The 17,549-nt window shown below is 42.9% G+C and overlaps 2 protein-coding genes across 3 annotated transcripts in view; one reads left to right on the top strand and one right to left on the bottom strand.

Moving 5' to 3' along the window:
- LOC121536970 (calcium/calmodulin-dependent 3',5'-cyclic nucleotide phosphodiesterase 1A) overlaps window positions 1–529 on the top strand; it is a 72,518-nt gene extending 71,989 nt beyond the window's left edge. For both annotated transcript variants that reach the window (XM_041844665.2, XM_041844666.2), the window contains one exon: window positions 330–529. In XM_041844665.2, the coding sequence (XP_041700599.1) occupies window positions 330–385 (56 nt within the window). In that variant the 3' untranslated portion in view covers window positions 386–529. The remainder of the gene's footprint in view (window positions 1–329) is intronic.
- Window positions 530–863: 334 nt separating this feature from the next.
- On the bottom strand, window positions 864–17,089 carry LOC121536971 (protein phosphatase 1 regulatory subunit 1A). Its single transcript, XM_041844667.2, has 6 exons — window positions 16,741–17,089; window positions 15,346–15,412; window positions 7,511–7,542; window positions 7,188–7,254; window positions 3,721–3,900; window positions 864–1,814 (listed from the first exon to the last, which is right to left on the bottom strand). The coding sequence occupies exons 1-6, from the start codon at window positions 16,819–16,821 to the stop codon at window positions 1,690–1,692; spliced, it is 552 nt and encodes a 183-aa protein (XP_041700601.1). The 5' UTR covers window positions 16,822–17,089; the 3' UTR covers window positions 864–1,689.
- Window positions 17,090–17,549: the final 460 nt, after the last annotated feature.

Raw genomic sequence — 17,549 nt, 5'->3', positions numbered from 1 at the left:
TGGTACGATATACAATACGATATACGACACAATATACAATACAATATACAACACAATATATGATACGATGTACAATACGATACAACAATGCAACATAATGTAGTGCAACGTAACAGAACACAACACAGTACACCAAGTAATGTCATGACTTTTTACAATTCTGTGTCCTGTCAGTAGGTTATAGCTATGTAGTATTTCTCTCATCTCTATAATCGTATTGTCAGTCACGACAATTGTCAGTCACGACGATCTGTGACTGCGGAGTGGAGGGTTGTCAAGGTTACAGCTGTGTGATGCTGTGTTGTCATGGAAACTGTTGTTGTTTGCAGGAGAAGGCCCCGGGGCAGTCCTTGAGTCGGGGGAGGAGTCTCTTCAGAGCCCTTGATTCTGATAAGCTACCCAACAACGTTGCCACTTCCTGATTCATCGTATTTATTGTACATTTGTTCTGATTTATTTCATTTTCAGTCTATTATTGTATTGTTATTTATTAAAGATAGGGGTCTTCTTGCTCCTCTTTGCACCGCAAGTAGTTTTTGTCTATATTCATTCCCTCTTTAATAACTCTCTTCTCTTTCAGATGGGTTTGTATGGTACACTAGGACGATCACGATACTTAATTGCAACAGTGTGTGTTCTCTGTTGATCTCATGCTAGACAAACATATTTGACCCTAGAGTAATACTGGAATGGTGGCTTTTAATGTGCCTTGCCCACAGTTACCCACACTACCATATAAGAGCATGATTGGTTGTGCAGTGCCTAATATTACCCACTTGGGGATGCTGTTGCATTCCTTTCCCCTTGTGATGTAGTTGACATACACCCTCTCTATTTGATACAAGAAATACACTGACTACATGTAGGGGTAAAATATTTTATTTTGTGTTATGAAATCTTCCCATAATTAATTTGCTGAGATAACAATTAGCCTACTAAAATATTCCTGCCTGACATTGAGAGGAGAGGGTTTTACAATTGATATTATTTGCAGGTGATCTTTCTCTGCTCCACTATATGTCCATAATGCATTAGACATCCGAAATGTACAGGTTTTGCCAACATTTCATTCAATAATGAATTGTATTATTTGGTCACATCTGCAATGCATCAGCCCTACATATGATAGGACTCAGACACTCCAAAACACCAGTGAGCAAAACATTTGTTTGTAGGACTCCTTTGTTTGTGCAGTACCTTAGAGTGGTACACAAGTCTAACAATTCATACCAAGCCCAGTTTCAGTATAAAATACTAAAAAAATATGAAGTCAATCTATGTGAAATATCAGCAATTGTTTTTACATGATGAGACTGACACAATGAGAAGTATTATGTTATTTTCTGTTTAAAGAAAACAAAAACAAAAATGTCCAGATATAATTTCACTGCATAACAGTCAGTATTGCTGTTAAAATGTCTCATATATACTCTCTTATTACAATATCTAATAATACTTAACCATACATAACCAACTAAGAGTTTGAGATACAGTACAGAGAAATGAATGACATTGTCCTTTCTTGATCTCAACAATGCATGGCTGAATAAAGTTGATTCCCTGGTTAGAAATTATAACCTGATAAAGTTTAGCATCATCTCTTACCAAGAGTTCATTACCCATTCATGTGTTTGAACCATCAGAAACATGGCCAACAGTTTGTCTGCTCCTCATGCTTCACTTTGGATCCTACTTCTTCTTGGTATCTTCATCCTCCTTCTCTTCCTCCTCCTCCTCTGTCTCCTCCTCCTCCTCCTTCTCTTCCTCCTCCTCAGGGAAGGAGACCTTTGATTTGCTCTTGAGCAGCTTGACCACTGGGAATTGGACAGACAGAGTGCTGGAGGGTCATGGGTAATGTGGCAGACTGTCTGGAGTCATATCAGAGATATCAATAACTAAGAAAGACTTGCAGTATGTTCTAACAGCTCCTCACACAGACACACACTGTGTCCTGATCTAATTTTTTTATATTTTTTTTATTTAACCTTTATTTAACCAGGTAAGCCAGTAGAGAACAAGTTCTCATTTACCACTGCGACCTGGCCAAGATAAAGCAAAGCAGTGCGATAAAAACAACAACAACACAGAGTTACATATGGAATAAACAAAAATGTACAGTCAATAAAACAATAGAAAACAGAAAATCTATATACAGTGTGTGCAAATGTAGTAAGTTATGGAGGTAAGGCAATAAATAGGCCATAGTGCAAAATAATTACAATTTAGTATTAACACTGGAGTGATAGATGTGCAGAAGATGATGTGCAAATAGAGATACTGGGGTGCAAATGAGCAAAATAAATAACAATGTAAATAACAATATGGGGATGAGGTAGTTGGGTGGGCTAATTACAGATGGGCTAATTACAGATGGGCTGTGTACAGGTGCAGTGATCGGTAAGCTGCTCTGACAACTGATGCTTAAAGTTAATGAGGGAGATAAGTGTCTCCAGCTTCAGAGATTTTTGTAGTTCGTTCCAGTCATTTGCAGCAGAGAACTGAAAGGAATGGGCATGGGCAAGTTGCAGCGGAGGGTGGTGGCCGGGGTAGGGGTAGCCAGGTGGAAAGCATGGCCAGCCGTAGCAAAATGCTTATTGAAATTCTCGATTATCGTAGATTTATCGGTGGTGATAGTGTTTCCTAGCCTCAGTGCAGTGGGTAGCTGGGAGGAAGTGCTTTTATTCTCCATGGACTTTACAGTGTCCCAAAACTTTTTGGAGTTAGTGCTACAGGATGCAAATTTCTGTTTGAAAAAGCTAGCCTTTGCTTTCCTAACTGATTGTGTATATTGGTTCCTGACTTCCCTGAAAAGTTGCATATCGCGGGGGCTGTTCGATGCTAATGCAGTACACCACAGGATGTTTTTGTGCTGGTCAAGGGCAGTCAAGTCTGGGGTGAACCAGGGGCTATATCTGTTCTTAGTTCTGAATTTTTTGAATGGGGCATGCTTATTTAAGATGGAGAGGAAAGTGTTATGTATGGTACGACGTGCTGTACGTCGTACTGTACGTTGTTATGGTTTACGACAGTGTGCTGCTTTACGGATGAATGGGTTGTCAGAATGAGTGGCACATGTCATTAAACGACAGAGTGATGTACAATGTGAAACTGTGCAGATGTGCGTTCTTCTACAGCTAGGCTAGATATAACAGAAAGCACTTTTGAAGAACATCCAGGCATCCTCTACTGACGGAATGAGGTCAATATCCATCCAGGATACCCGGGCCAGGTTGATTAGAAAGGCCCTAATACGCTACAGAGGATGTTGATGTGTGTATGCGTGTGTGTAAGTATGATGCTGTTTATGTCAATACAGCGGTCAAATGTAATCTGTCCTGTGACCAGACCATCTGTTAGTTAAGGTGGCTGGAACACTCCTCCCTGCAGCTAATCAACAGCACAGAGAAGACATCCATGTGTACGGAGATCTTTTAGCACTTTAGTCTATATCGATTAACTATGACCAACATCAAGCCGCAAGTTGTTGACAGTACAGTATGTGTGACCCACTAGATTTGACAGTGTGAACTCATTCACCCTCACAACCTAAACCACAGTGGTGAGCTGTATCTGCAGCTTTACATGTTCTGTAAAGGAAACAACACGACCCTGTGCCAGGCCCACATTATTTGACTGTAGCCTTCCACATAAGCTACAGTCCAGTTCAACTTGACTATAGCCTTTCATATCAGGTACAGTGTGTTGCTGTGAGGTCCTTACCTGGAGTGAAGGTAGGCTGGTGCTGGTAGGGGGTGTCTTTGCGCCTCGGTGTGTCTGCCAGTCGTGGCAGGGCCCCTGATAGCTCCTCTGCTAGGGCCAGCGTGTCTGTGTGGGACTGGGGCAGTCTGCTAGGAGGCAGGCTGTCTCTGTCTCTGTCCTCACCATGGCCTCTAGAGCAGTCTGTGGACACACAGTATGAAACCAAAATAAATGGTGCTATAATACTTAACTTTAAAGGTCCAATTCAGCCATTTTCATCTCAATATCAAATCATTTCTAGGTAACCATACTGTAATAATTTTCAATTAAAATCGTAAAAACAAACAAAAAAGGCTTCTTAGCGAAGAGCAATTTCTCAAGCAATAATTTTGCTAGGACTGTCTGGGAGTGGTTTGTGTGGGGAGGGGAAAACTGGCAGAGAGGTTTGAAACTCTCTTTCTTTTTAGTCAATTAACTAATTTACCACATGGTGATGTCACCATGGAAGGCCAAAACTCCCTGCCACCAAAACAGGCTGAAATTTCAGGCGGTTTTTCAATCTCCAAAGCCGATGTCAGTAAGACCTTTAAACAGGTAAACATTCACAAGGATTACCAGGATGCATACTCAGCGCTTGCGCTGACCAGCTGGCAAGTGTCTTCCCTGACATTTTCAACCTCTCCCTGACCCAGTCTGTAATACCTACATGTTTCAAGCAGACCACCATAGTTCCTGTGCCCAAGAAGCCAAGGTAACCTGTCTAAATGACTATCGCACTGTAGCACTCACATCTGTAGCCATGAAATGCTTTGAAAGGCTGGTCATGGCTCACATCAACACCATCATCCCAGACACCCTGGACCAACTCCATTTCGCATACCGCCCTAACAGATCCACAGATGGCACAATTTATATTGCACTCCACACTGCCCTCTCCCACCTGGACAAGAGGAACACCTATGTGAGAATGCTGCTCATTGACAACTCAGGGTTCAACATCATAGTGCCCTCCAAGCTCATCACTAAGGAGCCTGGGACTGAACACCTCCCTCTGCAACTGGATCCTGGACTTCCTGACGGGCCGCCCGAAGGTGGTGATGGTAGGCAACAACACATACGCACCGCTGACCCTCAACACGGGGGCCCTCAGGGGTGCATGCTTAGTCCCCTCCTGTACTCCCTGTTCACTCACAACTGCATGGACACGCACGACTCCAACACCATCATTAAGTTTGCTGATGACACGACGGTGGTAGGGCTGATCACAGACGATGATGAGACTGCCTATAGGGAGGAGGTCAGAGACCTTGCAGTGTGGTGCCAGGACAACAACCTCTCCCTCAATGTCAGCAAGACAAAGGAACTGATTGTGGACTACAGGAAACGGACGACCAAGCACACCCCCATTCACATCAACGTTCCTCGGTGTCCATATCACTAAGGATCTGTCACGGTCCAAACACACCAACAAAGTCGTGAAGAAGGCATGACAATGCCTCTTCCCCCTCAGGAGGCTGAAAAGATTTGGCTTGGGCCCTCAGATCCTCAAAAATGTCTACAGCTGCACCATTGAGAGCATCTTGACTGGCTGCATCACCGCTTGGTATGGCAACTGCTTGGCATCCGACAGCAAGGCACTACAGAGGGTAGTGCGGATGGCCCAGAACATCACTGGGGCCGAGCTCCCTGCCATCCAGGACCTCTATACCAGGCAGTATCAGAGGAAGGCCCTAAAAATTGCCAAAGGCTCCAGCCACCCGTCATAGACTGTTCTCTCTGCTACCACACGGCAAGCAGTACCGATGCACCAAGTCTGGAACCAACAGGACCCTGAACAGCTTCTACCCCCAAGCCATAAGACTGCTAAATTGTGTTAAATTGTTAACCAAATTGCTACTCAGACTATACATTTTTTACATTTTAGCAGACGCTCTTATCCAGAGCGACTTACAGGAGTAATTAGGGTTAAGTGCCTTGCTTAAGGGCACATCGACAGATATTTCACTCAGTCGGCTCTGGGATTCGAACCAGTGACCTTTCAGTTACTATCCCAATGCTCTTAACTGCTAGGCTATCTGCATTTACCCTTTTTGCACTAACTATTTTGACTCATCACATAGCTGCTACTGTTTATTATCTATCCTGTTGCCTAGTCGGGTCGGCAGGTAGCTTAGTGGGTAAGAGCGTTGTGCCAGTAACCGAAAGGTCGCTGGTTCTAATCCCCGAGCCGACTAGGTGAAAAATCTGTCGATGTGCCCTTAAGCAAGGCACTTAACCCTAATTGCTCCTGTAAGTCGCTCTGGATAAGAGCGTCTGCTAAAATGACTAAAATGTAAAAAATGTAGTCAATTTATTCCTAGTTATATGTACAGTACATTCCTACCTCAATTACCTCGTACCCCTGCACATTGACTCGGTACTGGTATCCCGTGTATAAGTTATCATTACTCATTGTTTATCTATTATTACTTTTATTATTACGTGGTATTACTTTCCTATTATTTCTCTATTTTCTTTCTCTGTGCATTGTTGGGAAGAGCCCATAAGTAAGCATTTCACTGTTAGTCTCTACATCTGTTGTTTACGAAGCATCTGACTAATACAACTTGACTTGATGATTTGATTTGAACAGCTCTTACACTAAAATGGCATTATCATAATTTTCACAATATTATTCCAACCTCATAGTGTAGAAATATATATATATATATATATATATATATATATATATATATATATATATATAAAAAATACAGGGAAATCATGTTTTTGACTGCACTGGGCTTTTAATACTTTATTTGACCATCTGTTACAACAGAAATTGGTCTTCTGCTGTGCTCTGAACTGGAGCATATTCAGCATTCAACTGAATTCAAGTCCATTGAGCCTAAAGGCTTTTGGCCATTGTATATATTATTTGGCCGTGTTGTTGTTTAAGGAAGGTGGGCCATGTTGGATATATTCTAATCCACCACCTAATTAACAAGCCAAATTTGTAATGAAAATTGCAATAATTACTACAATAATATTGTTGCTATATAATTGGACCAAGAATAGGATGCTGTGCTCAAATTAGTTTCTCCTGTCCCCATAGTCCTTGTTGCACTGCCTGACTAGCGACTATCCATTTGAGAGATCGGATGGTGTAGCTCTCTTTGTGCACTGTCTGACTATCCATTTGTGAGACCTACAATAGGAGGATGATATAACTCTCAGTCAATCAATATCTAATGTAGGTTTATAGTGGACATGGCCTCTCCAGGAAATAGCTACCTCTATGAATCAGCAAGTATGGTCAGTCACTCTCTGTCACACGCTTCAGTAGGCTCGGTTTAAATATAATGCTGACCACAGACAATACACCCAGTGTTTCCTACTCTCCAGATTAAAAGGAGAATATGAACCAATGGCACCTGTGCTGCCATGATGGCAGAGCTTATGAATGTAACGGTTTGTGTTGAAAACATTGTGTGAGTGAGGACCTGTACCTTTCATGGTGGGCGGAGTGTAGACGCTGTGTTTTCTCTGAGCGGGAGACGCCCCTGCACTCTGGGTCTGGTGTAGGGAGATGGAAGGGGGGGGAGAAATAACAGCATGAGAACCAACAAGCAGAGATCCCATTTCACTGAAGCTATTTCAGGAGCCAGGTCATCTCAGGTAATCAATGACAACTGCATCAGATATACATGCCACCTCATAGAACGATAGACTGCTGCTAGGGAGCATCCTGATAATGTTGTTCATTTGAGGGACATTATCTTTGACTTTTATTTCTGCTTATAAACAGAGCAAGGTAAACAGTGTGACCTACCTCTCCTTGATGACTTGTAGTCTGCTTGTCATCTGTGTGAGAGAAAAGCAGACATGAGTTATAGTACATTTGTCAGTCTAGATAAAATTGCCTAAGGAGCTATTACTCAACCCTCGGTTAGAGGTTCTGCTGTACCATTGTATTTCACCTGTGTGATGTGATTGATTCTAGACTACAGTGAGAGAGCTGTAATGGTCATCATGATGAACTCATGGCTGAGAGAGTTTATGGTTCAGTGTCCAGATCACTGCTAACCTCAGGCTGTAATGGCTGACTGGTGACTCACCCACTCTATTGCTTTAACTTCTCCTCCATTGACATTTCTCTGAATTGAAATTGATCTTAGAAATGACTACCAGGGGTGATTCATATGGTTCAGAGGATGAGTTCTATCACCATGAACATCACAGCTTGAGCAAAACACCAATAACTCACTGACCAAGTTATTGAATGAATGGCACTGGACAACAGACTGAATTCAGCTCCATGACGTTTGTAGTGCATAAACGGAAGATAGCACAAACATGTGAAGCACATTAACATGACTATCTTGTTGAATGAATAGCATGGGGCAACACATGAGCCCTGTATTGTACAGATGCTGGATCTTCATTTGATCACACTTTTGTTGCTAAGAATTTTTCTGGACTGCAGGAAATGCAGATGAGCTTTGTGATTTACATAAACTCACTGAAAACCCACACTAACACAAGGTTATGTTAACAGTATTGTTTTTTTATGCAGCCTACCTTTGACCAGCTAATAGCCTAACCACCGATCAAGCAACATTCTCGACTAAATGTTCAAATCCTGTTGCTGCAGGATTATTTTGCTGTGAAATATATAGGTCAAATTAAGATCCTACATCTGTATGTTGTTCTCTGTGGCCAACACTGTACATGAACTGAAGACATACATCAACATGACCAAGTGGTTGTATGAATGGCACTGAACAACAGACGAGCATTGGATGTGACTACAAACAGCTAAACTTGTTGTTTTCTAAGGCCAACACAGTACATGAACTAAAGGCAGCAGCAAAACATGCAGAGCACATTATCAGCCTGTTACTACCATATAAAGCATCACCTCACAACAATAGCTGAATGAAGTCAGTGTGTCTCGGACCATCAAGCCTACGGGCATGGGAGGCTGATGGGAGGGTGATGATGTCACAGTCGCCGCTGTAGTGGGCAGGGGAAAATAGCACTGGCATTCCCTGGGGTCATGTAAGGCTGCTATGACACTTTATAAGGCATCTATAATACTATATAAATCCTCTGTGACACCCTTCAATCCAGCCACTGTTATAGGACACCAGTCATCATACTACTGGGTCTGGGTCCAAGGGAACTGACCAGCTGTTTTTACACACTAGTAGAGAGTTGAAGAGCTGATGGGAAATCAACAGTAAACCTTATATAAAGCTAAAAAGTCCAGAGGGAGAATATTTTATTAGCTCATTCCAGGTCCATGGGTTTCACACATTATCTCTGTTAGGGAGAGTGTTAAATTAAAGCCATGGGGCACTGCAGCTCAAAATATCTTGATAGCACATCTGGTTCTCAAGGATAACATTCTGATTCAGGACACCCAATAATCCAGAGACACAATACAAAACACTACAGTAAGGTTCAGTATTAACTTTCAGAATAGGCCTCTATCGAAGAGAGACAGTTCAGATGACATTCACAGGAAAATATCAGCAAGACAAAGAGCTGCTTGTAGCTTAAATAATGGCTGTGAATGAATAGGGTCCCACGCACACCTCCTACAGTATGCAGTCCACATACACAAACAGAGTTGAGCAAAACAAGTTTCACTCGACTACACTACAGCACACCATCCATTCCCATTCACAGCACACAGTCAGTAACTCCCAATGGGATCTCTCAGGATAATGTAATGGTAAAAGGCCAGATAGCATCAACACTATCAACTAAGCAAAGAGCTTGACGAGACAACTAGGCTGGAGAAAACTGGAGACATAGAGAATAGAGGATAGAGGGATGGCGGAATGGAGGGAGGAATAGAACCATGGTCATGGTGGGAACAGAGCTGTCCCATTGGCAGTGGTTACCTATGCCTGCCATAAAACACAGACCTGGCACTGAGGAGACAGAAATACATGCACCCAGCCAAGGATGAAGAAATCAATGGATAAAAAGAAAGGCAACCTGGGTCTGTGATGCAACACACACGTACGCCATTCTGACAATGTAATGCCTCTAAACTGGCTCTTGGATGAAGGGCCTGCGCCTGGCTTCTGTCAGACAATTTAATTGCCACCCAGTAGATTTGGGTTAGCTGGTTTGTCACTGAGACAGGGACGTCCCACATTGGCACCCTATTCCCTACATAATGCACTATTTTTGACCAGATCCTTATGGGCCCTGGTCAATAGTAGTGCACTATAAAGGGAATAGGGTGCTATTTGAGACGTAGCCAAGAACACCCCTTACTCTCTGCCAGAAACTCTCTCTGAGGAGAATATGGGCCAGCACACCCTCCATCAATTAACAGTACCAACCCTTTCCCTTCCTCTGCACAATGGGATAAATAGAACCTGTCCGTTCATACTGATGATTCAGTGCAATGGGATAAATAAAACCTGTACGTTGATACTGTTGGTAGAGCATGGCACTTGCAACGCCAGGGTTGTGGGTTCATTTCCCACGGGGGGCCAGCATGAAAATGTATGCACTCACTAACTGTAAGTCGCTCTGGATAAGAGTGTCTGCTAAATGACTAAAAATGTAAAAAAAACAAAAAAACGTGTCCGTTCATACTGATGATTCAGTATAATGGGATAAATAAAACCTGTCCGTTCATACTGAAGATTCAGTACAACGCAATAAATAAAACCTGTACGTTGATACTGATGATTCAGTACAATGGGATAAATAAAACCTGTCCGTTCATACTGATGATTCAGTACAATGGGTTAAATAAAACATGTACGTTCATACTGATGATTCAGTACAATGGGATAAATAAAACCTGTACGTTGATACTGATGATTCAGTACAATGGGATAAATAAAACCTGTCCGTTCATACTGATGATTCAGTACAATGGGATAAATAAAACCTGTCCGTTCATACTGATGATTCAGTATAATGGGATAAATAAAACCTGTCCGTTCATACTGATGATTCAGTATAATGGGATAAATAAAACCTGTCCGTTCATACTGATGATTCAGTATAATGGGATAAATAAAACCTGTCCGTTCATACTGAAGATTCAGTACAACGCGATAAATAAAACCTGTACGTTGATACTGATGATTCAGTACAATGGGATAAATAAAACCTGTCCGTTCATACTGATGATTCAGTACAATGGGATAAATAAAACCTGTCCGTTCATACTGATGATTCAGTACAATGGGATAAATAAAACCTGTACGTTGATACTGATGATTCAGTACAATGGGATAAATAAAACCTGTCCGTTCATACTGATGATTCAGTACAATGGGATAAATAAAACCTGTCCGTTCATACTGATGATTCAGTATAATGGGATAAATAAAACCTGTCCGTTCATACTGATGATTCAGTATAATGGGATAAATAAAACCTGTCCGTTCATACTGAAGATTCAGTACAACGGGATAAATAAAACCTGTACGTTGATACTGATGATTCAGTACAACGGGATAAATCAAACCTGTCCGTTCATACTGATGATTCAGTACAATGGGATAAATAAAACCTGTCCGTTCATACTGATGATTCAGTATAATGGGATAAATAAAACCTGTCCGTTCATACTGATGATTCAGTATAATGGGATAAATAAAACCTGTCCGTTCATACTGAAGATTCAGTACAACGGGATAAATAAAACCTGTACGTTGATACTGATGATTCAGTACAACGGGATAAATCAAACCTGTCCGTTCATACTGATGATTCAGTACAATGGGATAAATAAAACCTATATGTTCATACTGATGATTCAGTACAATGGGATAAATAAAACCTGTCCGTTCATACTGATGATTCAGTACAATGGGATAAATAGAACCTGTACGTTCATACTGATGATTCAGTACAATTGGTAGAAATGCAACCTGTACATACTGATTATCTATCAAACCTCTCTTTCTAGACACAGACGCAAACACACACACGCGCATGCGCGCGTGCAAGGCCTGCAAAAATCCACCAGACACACAAACACATACACACACTGTTCAGGCCGCCCAGCACATGCACACAAATACACACACAAATACACACACGCACACACACAGATGATTTATCAAACCCGGTACGCTGTAAGATATGTGGCCAGCCAGGCTGTGCCAGGTTATGACATGAGGAGCAGCGGTCAGATACAACAACACTATCTCATGTCATGACATAACGATAATGATAACCATTCACATCCTGTTCCCCTCAGTGACGTGATGGTGAGTATGACCATGATGCCTGACTGGGAGCTCTGCTTGCATGCCTTTCTGTTCTGTACTGGGAGGCCTGAACAGTGTGTCTGGGTGGGTTTTTGCATGCCTTCTATACTGGGCTGTACAGCAGGCTGGGACGTGGTGGGCAGCTGGGCCATGCGTGTGGAGATGTATGTTTGGCCATGATCACACAATCAAGTCACATGGGGTAAAGGTCAAGGTCACCAACAGTGTGTTGATGATGCTAATGAACCAAGCTTTACCCTGGAGGCCAGAAACATCTGATCTCACTGCCTTCCACATGCAACATAAGCTGGGACCGAGAGCATGAAAAACAGCTTATATCTCAAGGCCATCAGACTGTTAAATAGCCATCACTAGCACATTAGAGGCTGTTGCTGCCTATTGAAATCACTGGCCACTTTAAGAAATGGAACACTAGTCACTTTAATAATGTTTACATCTCTTGCATTACTCATCTCATATGTATATACAGTGGGGAAAAAAGTATTTAGTCAGCCACCAATTGTGCAAGTTCTCCCACTTAAAAAATATCCAGAAAATCACATTGTAGGATTTTTTATGAATTTATTTGCAAATTATGGTGGAAAATAAGTATTTGGTCAATAACAAAAGTTTCTCAATACTTTGTTATATACCCTTTGTTGGCAATGACACAGGTCAAACGTTTTCTGTAAGTCTTCACAAGGTTTTCACACACTGTTGCTGGTATTTTGGACCATTCCTCCATGCAGATCTCCTCTAGAGCAGTGATGTTTTGGGGCTGTCGCTGGGCAACACAGACTTTCAACTCCCTCCAAAGATTTTCTATGGGGGTTGAGATCTGGAGACTGGCTAGGCCACTCCAGGACCTTGAAATGCTTCTTACGAAGCCACTCCTTCGTTGCCCGGGCGGTGTGTTTGGGATCATTGTCATGCTGAAAGACCCAGTCACGTTTCATCTTCAATGCCCTTGCTGATGGAAGGAGGTTTTCACTCAAAATCTCACGATACATGGCCCCATTCATTCTTTCCTTTACACGGATCAGTCGTCCTGGTCCCTTTGCAGAAAAACAGCCCCAAAGCATGATGTTTTCACCCCCATGCTTCACAGTAGGTATGGTGTTCTTTGGATGCAACTCAGCATTCTTTTTCCTCCAAACACGACGAGTTGAGTTTTTACCAAAAAGTTATATTTTGGTTTCATCTGACCATATGACATTCTCCCAATCCTCTTCTGGATCATCCAAATGCACTCTAGCAAACTTCAGACGGGCCTGGACATGTACTGGCTTAAGCAGGGGGACACGTCTGGCACTGCAGGATTTGAGTCCCTGGCGGCGTAGTGTGTTACTGATGGTAGGCTTTGTTACTTTGGTCCCAGCTCTCTGCAGGTCATTCACTAGGTCCCCCCGTGTGGTTCTGGGATTTTTGCTCACCGTTCTTGTGATCATTTTGACCCCACGGGGTGAGATCTTGCGAGGGAGATTATCAGTGGTCTTGTATGTCTTCCATTTCCTAATAATTGCTCCCACAGTTGATTTCTTCAAACCAAGCTGCTTACCTATTGCAGATTCAGTCTTCCCAGCCTGGTGCAGGACTACAATTTTGTTTCTGGTGTCCTTTGACAGCTCTTTGGTCTTGGCCATAGTGGAGTTTGGAGTGTGACTGTTTGAGGTTGTGGACAGGTGTCTTTTATACTGATAACAAGTTCAAACAAGTGCCATTAATACAGGTAACGAGTGGAGGACAGAGGAGCCTCTTAAAGAAGAGGTTACAGGTCTGTGAGAGCCAGAAATCTTGCTTGTTTGTAGGTGACCAAATACTTATTTTCCACCATAATGTGTAAATAAATTCATTAAAAATCCAACAATGTGATTTTCTGGATGTCTTTTTCTCAATTTGTCTGTCATAGTTGACGTGTACCTACGATGAAAATTACAGGCCTCTCTCATCTTTTTAAGTGGGAGAACTTGCACAATTGGTGGCTAACTAAATACTTTTTTCCCCACTGTACTGTATTCTATAATATTCTACTGTATCTTAGTCCATGCCGCTCTGTCATTGCTCATCCATATATGTATATATTCTTAATTCCATTCCTTACTTAGATTTGTGGGTATTGGGTATATGTTGTGAAATTGTTAGATATTACTTGTTAGACATTACAGCACTGTCGGAGCTAGAAGCACAAGCATTTTGCTACACCCGCAATAACATCTGCTAAACACGTGTATGTGACAAATAAAATGTGATTTGATTTGATTTGATTTGATAAGGAAATGGTTGGTAGATTGGTGTGTGTCATGTGGTTGAAGGTTGAATCTCTGCTATCTATCAGGTTTGAAGTGTAAAACATACCAGTGTTTGATTACAGACAGCTACTGTACTTTCTTTTACAGACTACCCATCTCTTGTTTAGTCCTGCTGGTCTCTTTTCACTGTTTCAGTGTCATCCACAGCTATACCTGGGAGCTTTCTTTGGCACTCTGGTCTTACTCCATGATGACCTTTCAAAAGCAGTGGGGAGGACCAGAGTGTGGACAACGCTGCTTTTGCTATGACTGTGCTGCAATCTGCTAGGGTATGGGCTGTGAGTGTGGCTAGGTAGCAGGCTGTGCTGGAGGCTGAGCTGTAAACTGTGGCTGTGTTGTGACTATAGCTGTGCAGTGCTGCAGTCTCCATATGCTGACGCCACAGGGAAGGTATTTGTGCTGATATCACATTGTGACCCTCTATGTTCTGGATCTCTCACTCAAGGTTAGATTCCGCTCTCACTGTTTCATGGGCTCACGATGACACAACAAAGACAAAACACTCGCCTTGCCTCTTTCTTTTTTACACTCTTCTCCTTACTTCCATTCACTAGGGCTGATATCACCCTCCATCCATCATTCTCTCCCCAGACATCTTATAGTTTAACACTCCATTTTGTGTAGCCCACAAGAATAGTCTGGAGCCTTCATTCAACCCGTATTTACATAACTCCTCTATATCCCACAGCTCTTCATTGAATGTCAACAGACAGATCGGAAAGAAAACACTTAAAGAGTATTTACATACTGACAGCAAGCCATTTAATGGTGTTCATCTTTCTCATTATCAATAATGAGCAAGTTGGGCACAAACAAAAAGTCTCCAAATTCAAACGACCCTTAACCGGAGCATAACAAAACAAAAACCAAACAGTTGTCACATGAAGACACACATAATTTCCATGACAGTTTAAGAGTCATGCGGAGTGTAGCTTGGCAACATTCAGGCCACACATTCCATTTCAATACAGGAAATTACAGAAATTCCATTTTCACTACTTTTCATTGAGGGCAATTGGAATTGGAATGTCTATTTCCTGAATTGAATGAGATTAAAAGGAATTGACCCCAACCCTGTTCCTCACACAGGATAAGCATCTTACCTGCTGCAGTTAGGTCTGGTGGAAGATAGATGGCATGGGTGGCTGGTGTAGGTCTCCTCTTACGGATCTGTTAGGGAGAGAAAGGACAGGGTGGGACAGGGTGGTATAGGACAGGGTGGGATAGGACAGGACAGGGGGACAGGTCAGGACAGGGGGACAGGACAGGGAGACAGGACATGACGGGATACAACAGGACAGGGTGGGATAGGACAGGACAGGGGGACAGGGCAGAGAGACAGGACAGGGCAGGACAGGGGGACAGGACAGGGAGACAGGACATGACGGGATACAACAGGACAGGGTGGGATAGGACAGGACAGGGGGACAGGGCAGAGAGACAGGACAGGGCAGGACAGGGGGACAGGGCAGAGAGACAGGGCAGAGAGACAGGACAGGGCAGGACAGGGGGACAGGGCAGAGAGACAGGGCAGAGAGACAGGACAGGGCAGGACAGGGGGACAGGACAGAGAGACAGGACAGGGCAGGACAGGGGGACAGGGCAGAGAGACAGGACAGGGCAGGACAGAACAGAACAGGACAAAAAAGGACAGGGAAAATGTTGAGTTAATGTGTGGTGCTGAGGATAGCTGGAGACAGAAGAAGCACCAGTCACTGCTGTGTGTGCATGTTTTACAAAGTGGTAGACTAGAGTTCAGTGTCTATAAAATCAATGGTCTAGGTTAGGGAGAAGGGTGGGTGTGGAGATGGTGGTGGTGGGGGGAGTGGGAGTGGTTGGCCAAAGCTTTGGATGAAGCTATCTTTCTAAAATCACATAGTGACAAATAAGGATACAGGAAATAGTTTAGTCTGGCACTATACTTATTTCCCAATATTCACTCAAGACGTTGCAATAAAGTCTAGGCAACTAAGATTGTGACAAATAATTCCAGAAAGTGGACGGGGAAGACAAGCCTTCATTCATCTTTCAAGGAGTTCACCATTGTCCATGACATAAAAGAGGTTTCCCACACAGGCAAAACACGATCAAAGTAAAGCTTCTTCTGCCAGTCAGTGTCAAGAGAAGCTAGCCCTTTTAACCCTGTGAGATCCCCGGGTTGCAAAAATGCAACAGGTCTTAAACTCATGTCAAACACTACATAGTTCATCGCCTTAGACCCAGATGTATTTCTTATTAGCATTTGTTGTGTGTCCTGTCTTCTCTAAGATGTAGTGACTATGTAGAAGAAAAAAAAGAGCGAGAAAAACATTCTGAGCCAGAGCTATGGGAATTTTGTAAGTCTTGCAAAAAAAGATTATAAAAAATGCTTGGGTCTCACAGGGCTAAGCCCCCCACTGTTTCAGCGAGCCCACCATCACATTACTATTACCATGTCATAATGGTAGTCACATTTATTACCATGTCATCATCATGTAGAAGTAAATGTTTTTACTCACATGCTCCGATGCCTGAGGGTCCAGCTGACTCTGAAAGACAGGTACAGAAAACTGGATCTTCTTAGGACTGTTGGGCTCCATGTTTTGAGAGGATAGAGAGAAAGAAAGATAGAGGAGAGAGGGAAAGTAAGAGAACGAGAGGAAGAGGGGACTGTGTTGGGAGCAGCTGCACAAAGCAGCAGCCTCTCTTCTCTTCTGTTCCTCCCCCCTTCCTTATGAGCCCTGGGATAGCTTTAGCGGACAGCCCAGCCCAGCCTGCCTCTCCCCCCGTTGGAGAGAGAGAACAAGAGCAAGAGAGACAGAGCGATGCACTCCACAACCTCACACACTCCTCTAGTGTCCAGTCCACTACTTTATAGAGAGATGCAGTCCACAACCTCAAATCAAATCAAATTGTATTTGTCACATACACGTTTAGCAGATGTTATAGCGGGTGCAGCGAAATGCTTGTGCTAGCTCCGACAGTGCAGTAATATCTAACAATTTCACAACATATACCCAACACACAAAACTAGTAAGGAACGGAATTTAAGAAAATATACAAATAGACAAGCAATGACACACTCCTCTAGTGTCCAGTCCACTACTTTACCAGCCACAGTCAGTCTCCCTTGTCCCCCAGCCCTCAACTCAGACAGACCAACAGCGTGCTCTTTAGCCTCTGCTGGGTCGAGTGTTCAATCTTTGATAAAAGCCACAGGCCAGTCTGAGTCTCCTATCTCTCTTCCCCCCTCCCTCTGTCTCTCTCTGGGTATCATGACACCACGGCCCAGAAGTGCAATATAATCCCCCTAAGGGACCAGGCAGGT

This window comes from Coregonus clupeaformis, chromosome 23, assembly GCF_020615455.1.
Source record: "Coregonus clupeaformis isolate EN_2021a chromosome 23, ASM2061545v1, whole genome shotgun sequence".
Taxonomy (NCBI): Eukaryota; Metazoa; Chordata; class Actinopteri; order Salmoniformes; family Salmonidae; genus Coregonus; species Coregonus clupeaformis.
Note: the sequence above shows the minus strand (reverse complement) of the source record. Positions and strands in the feature narration are given on the sequence as shown.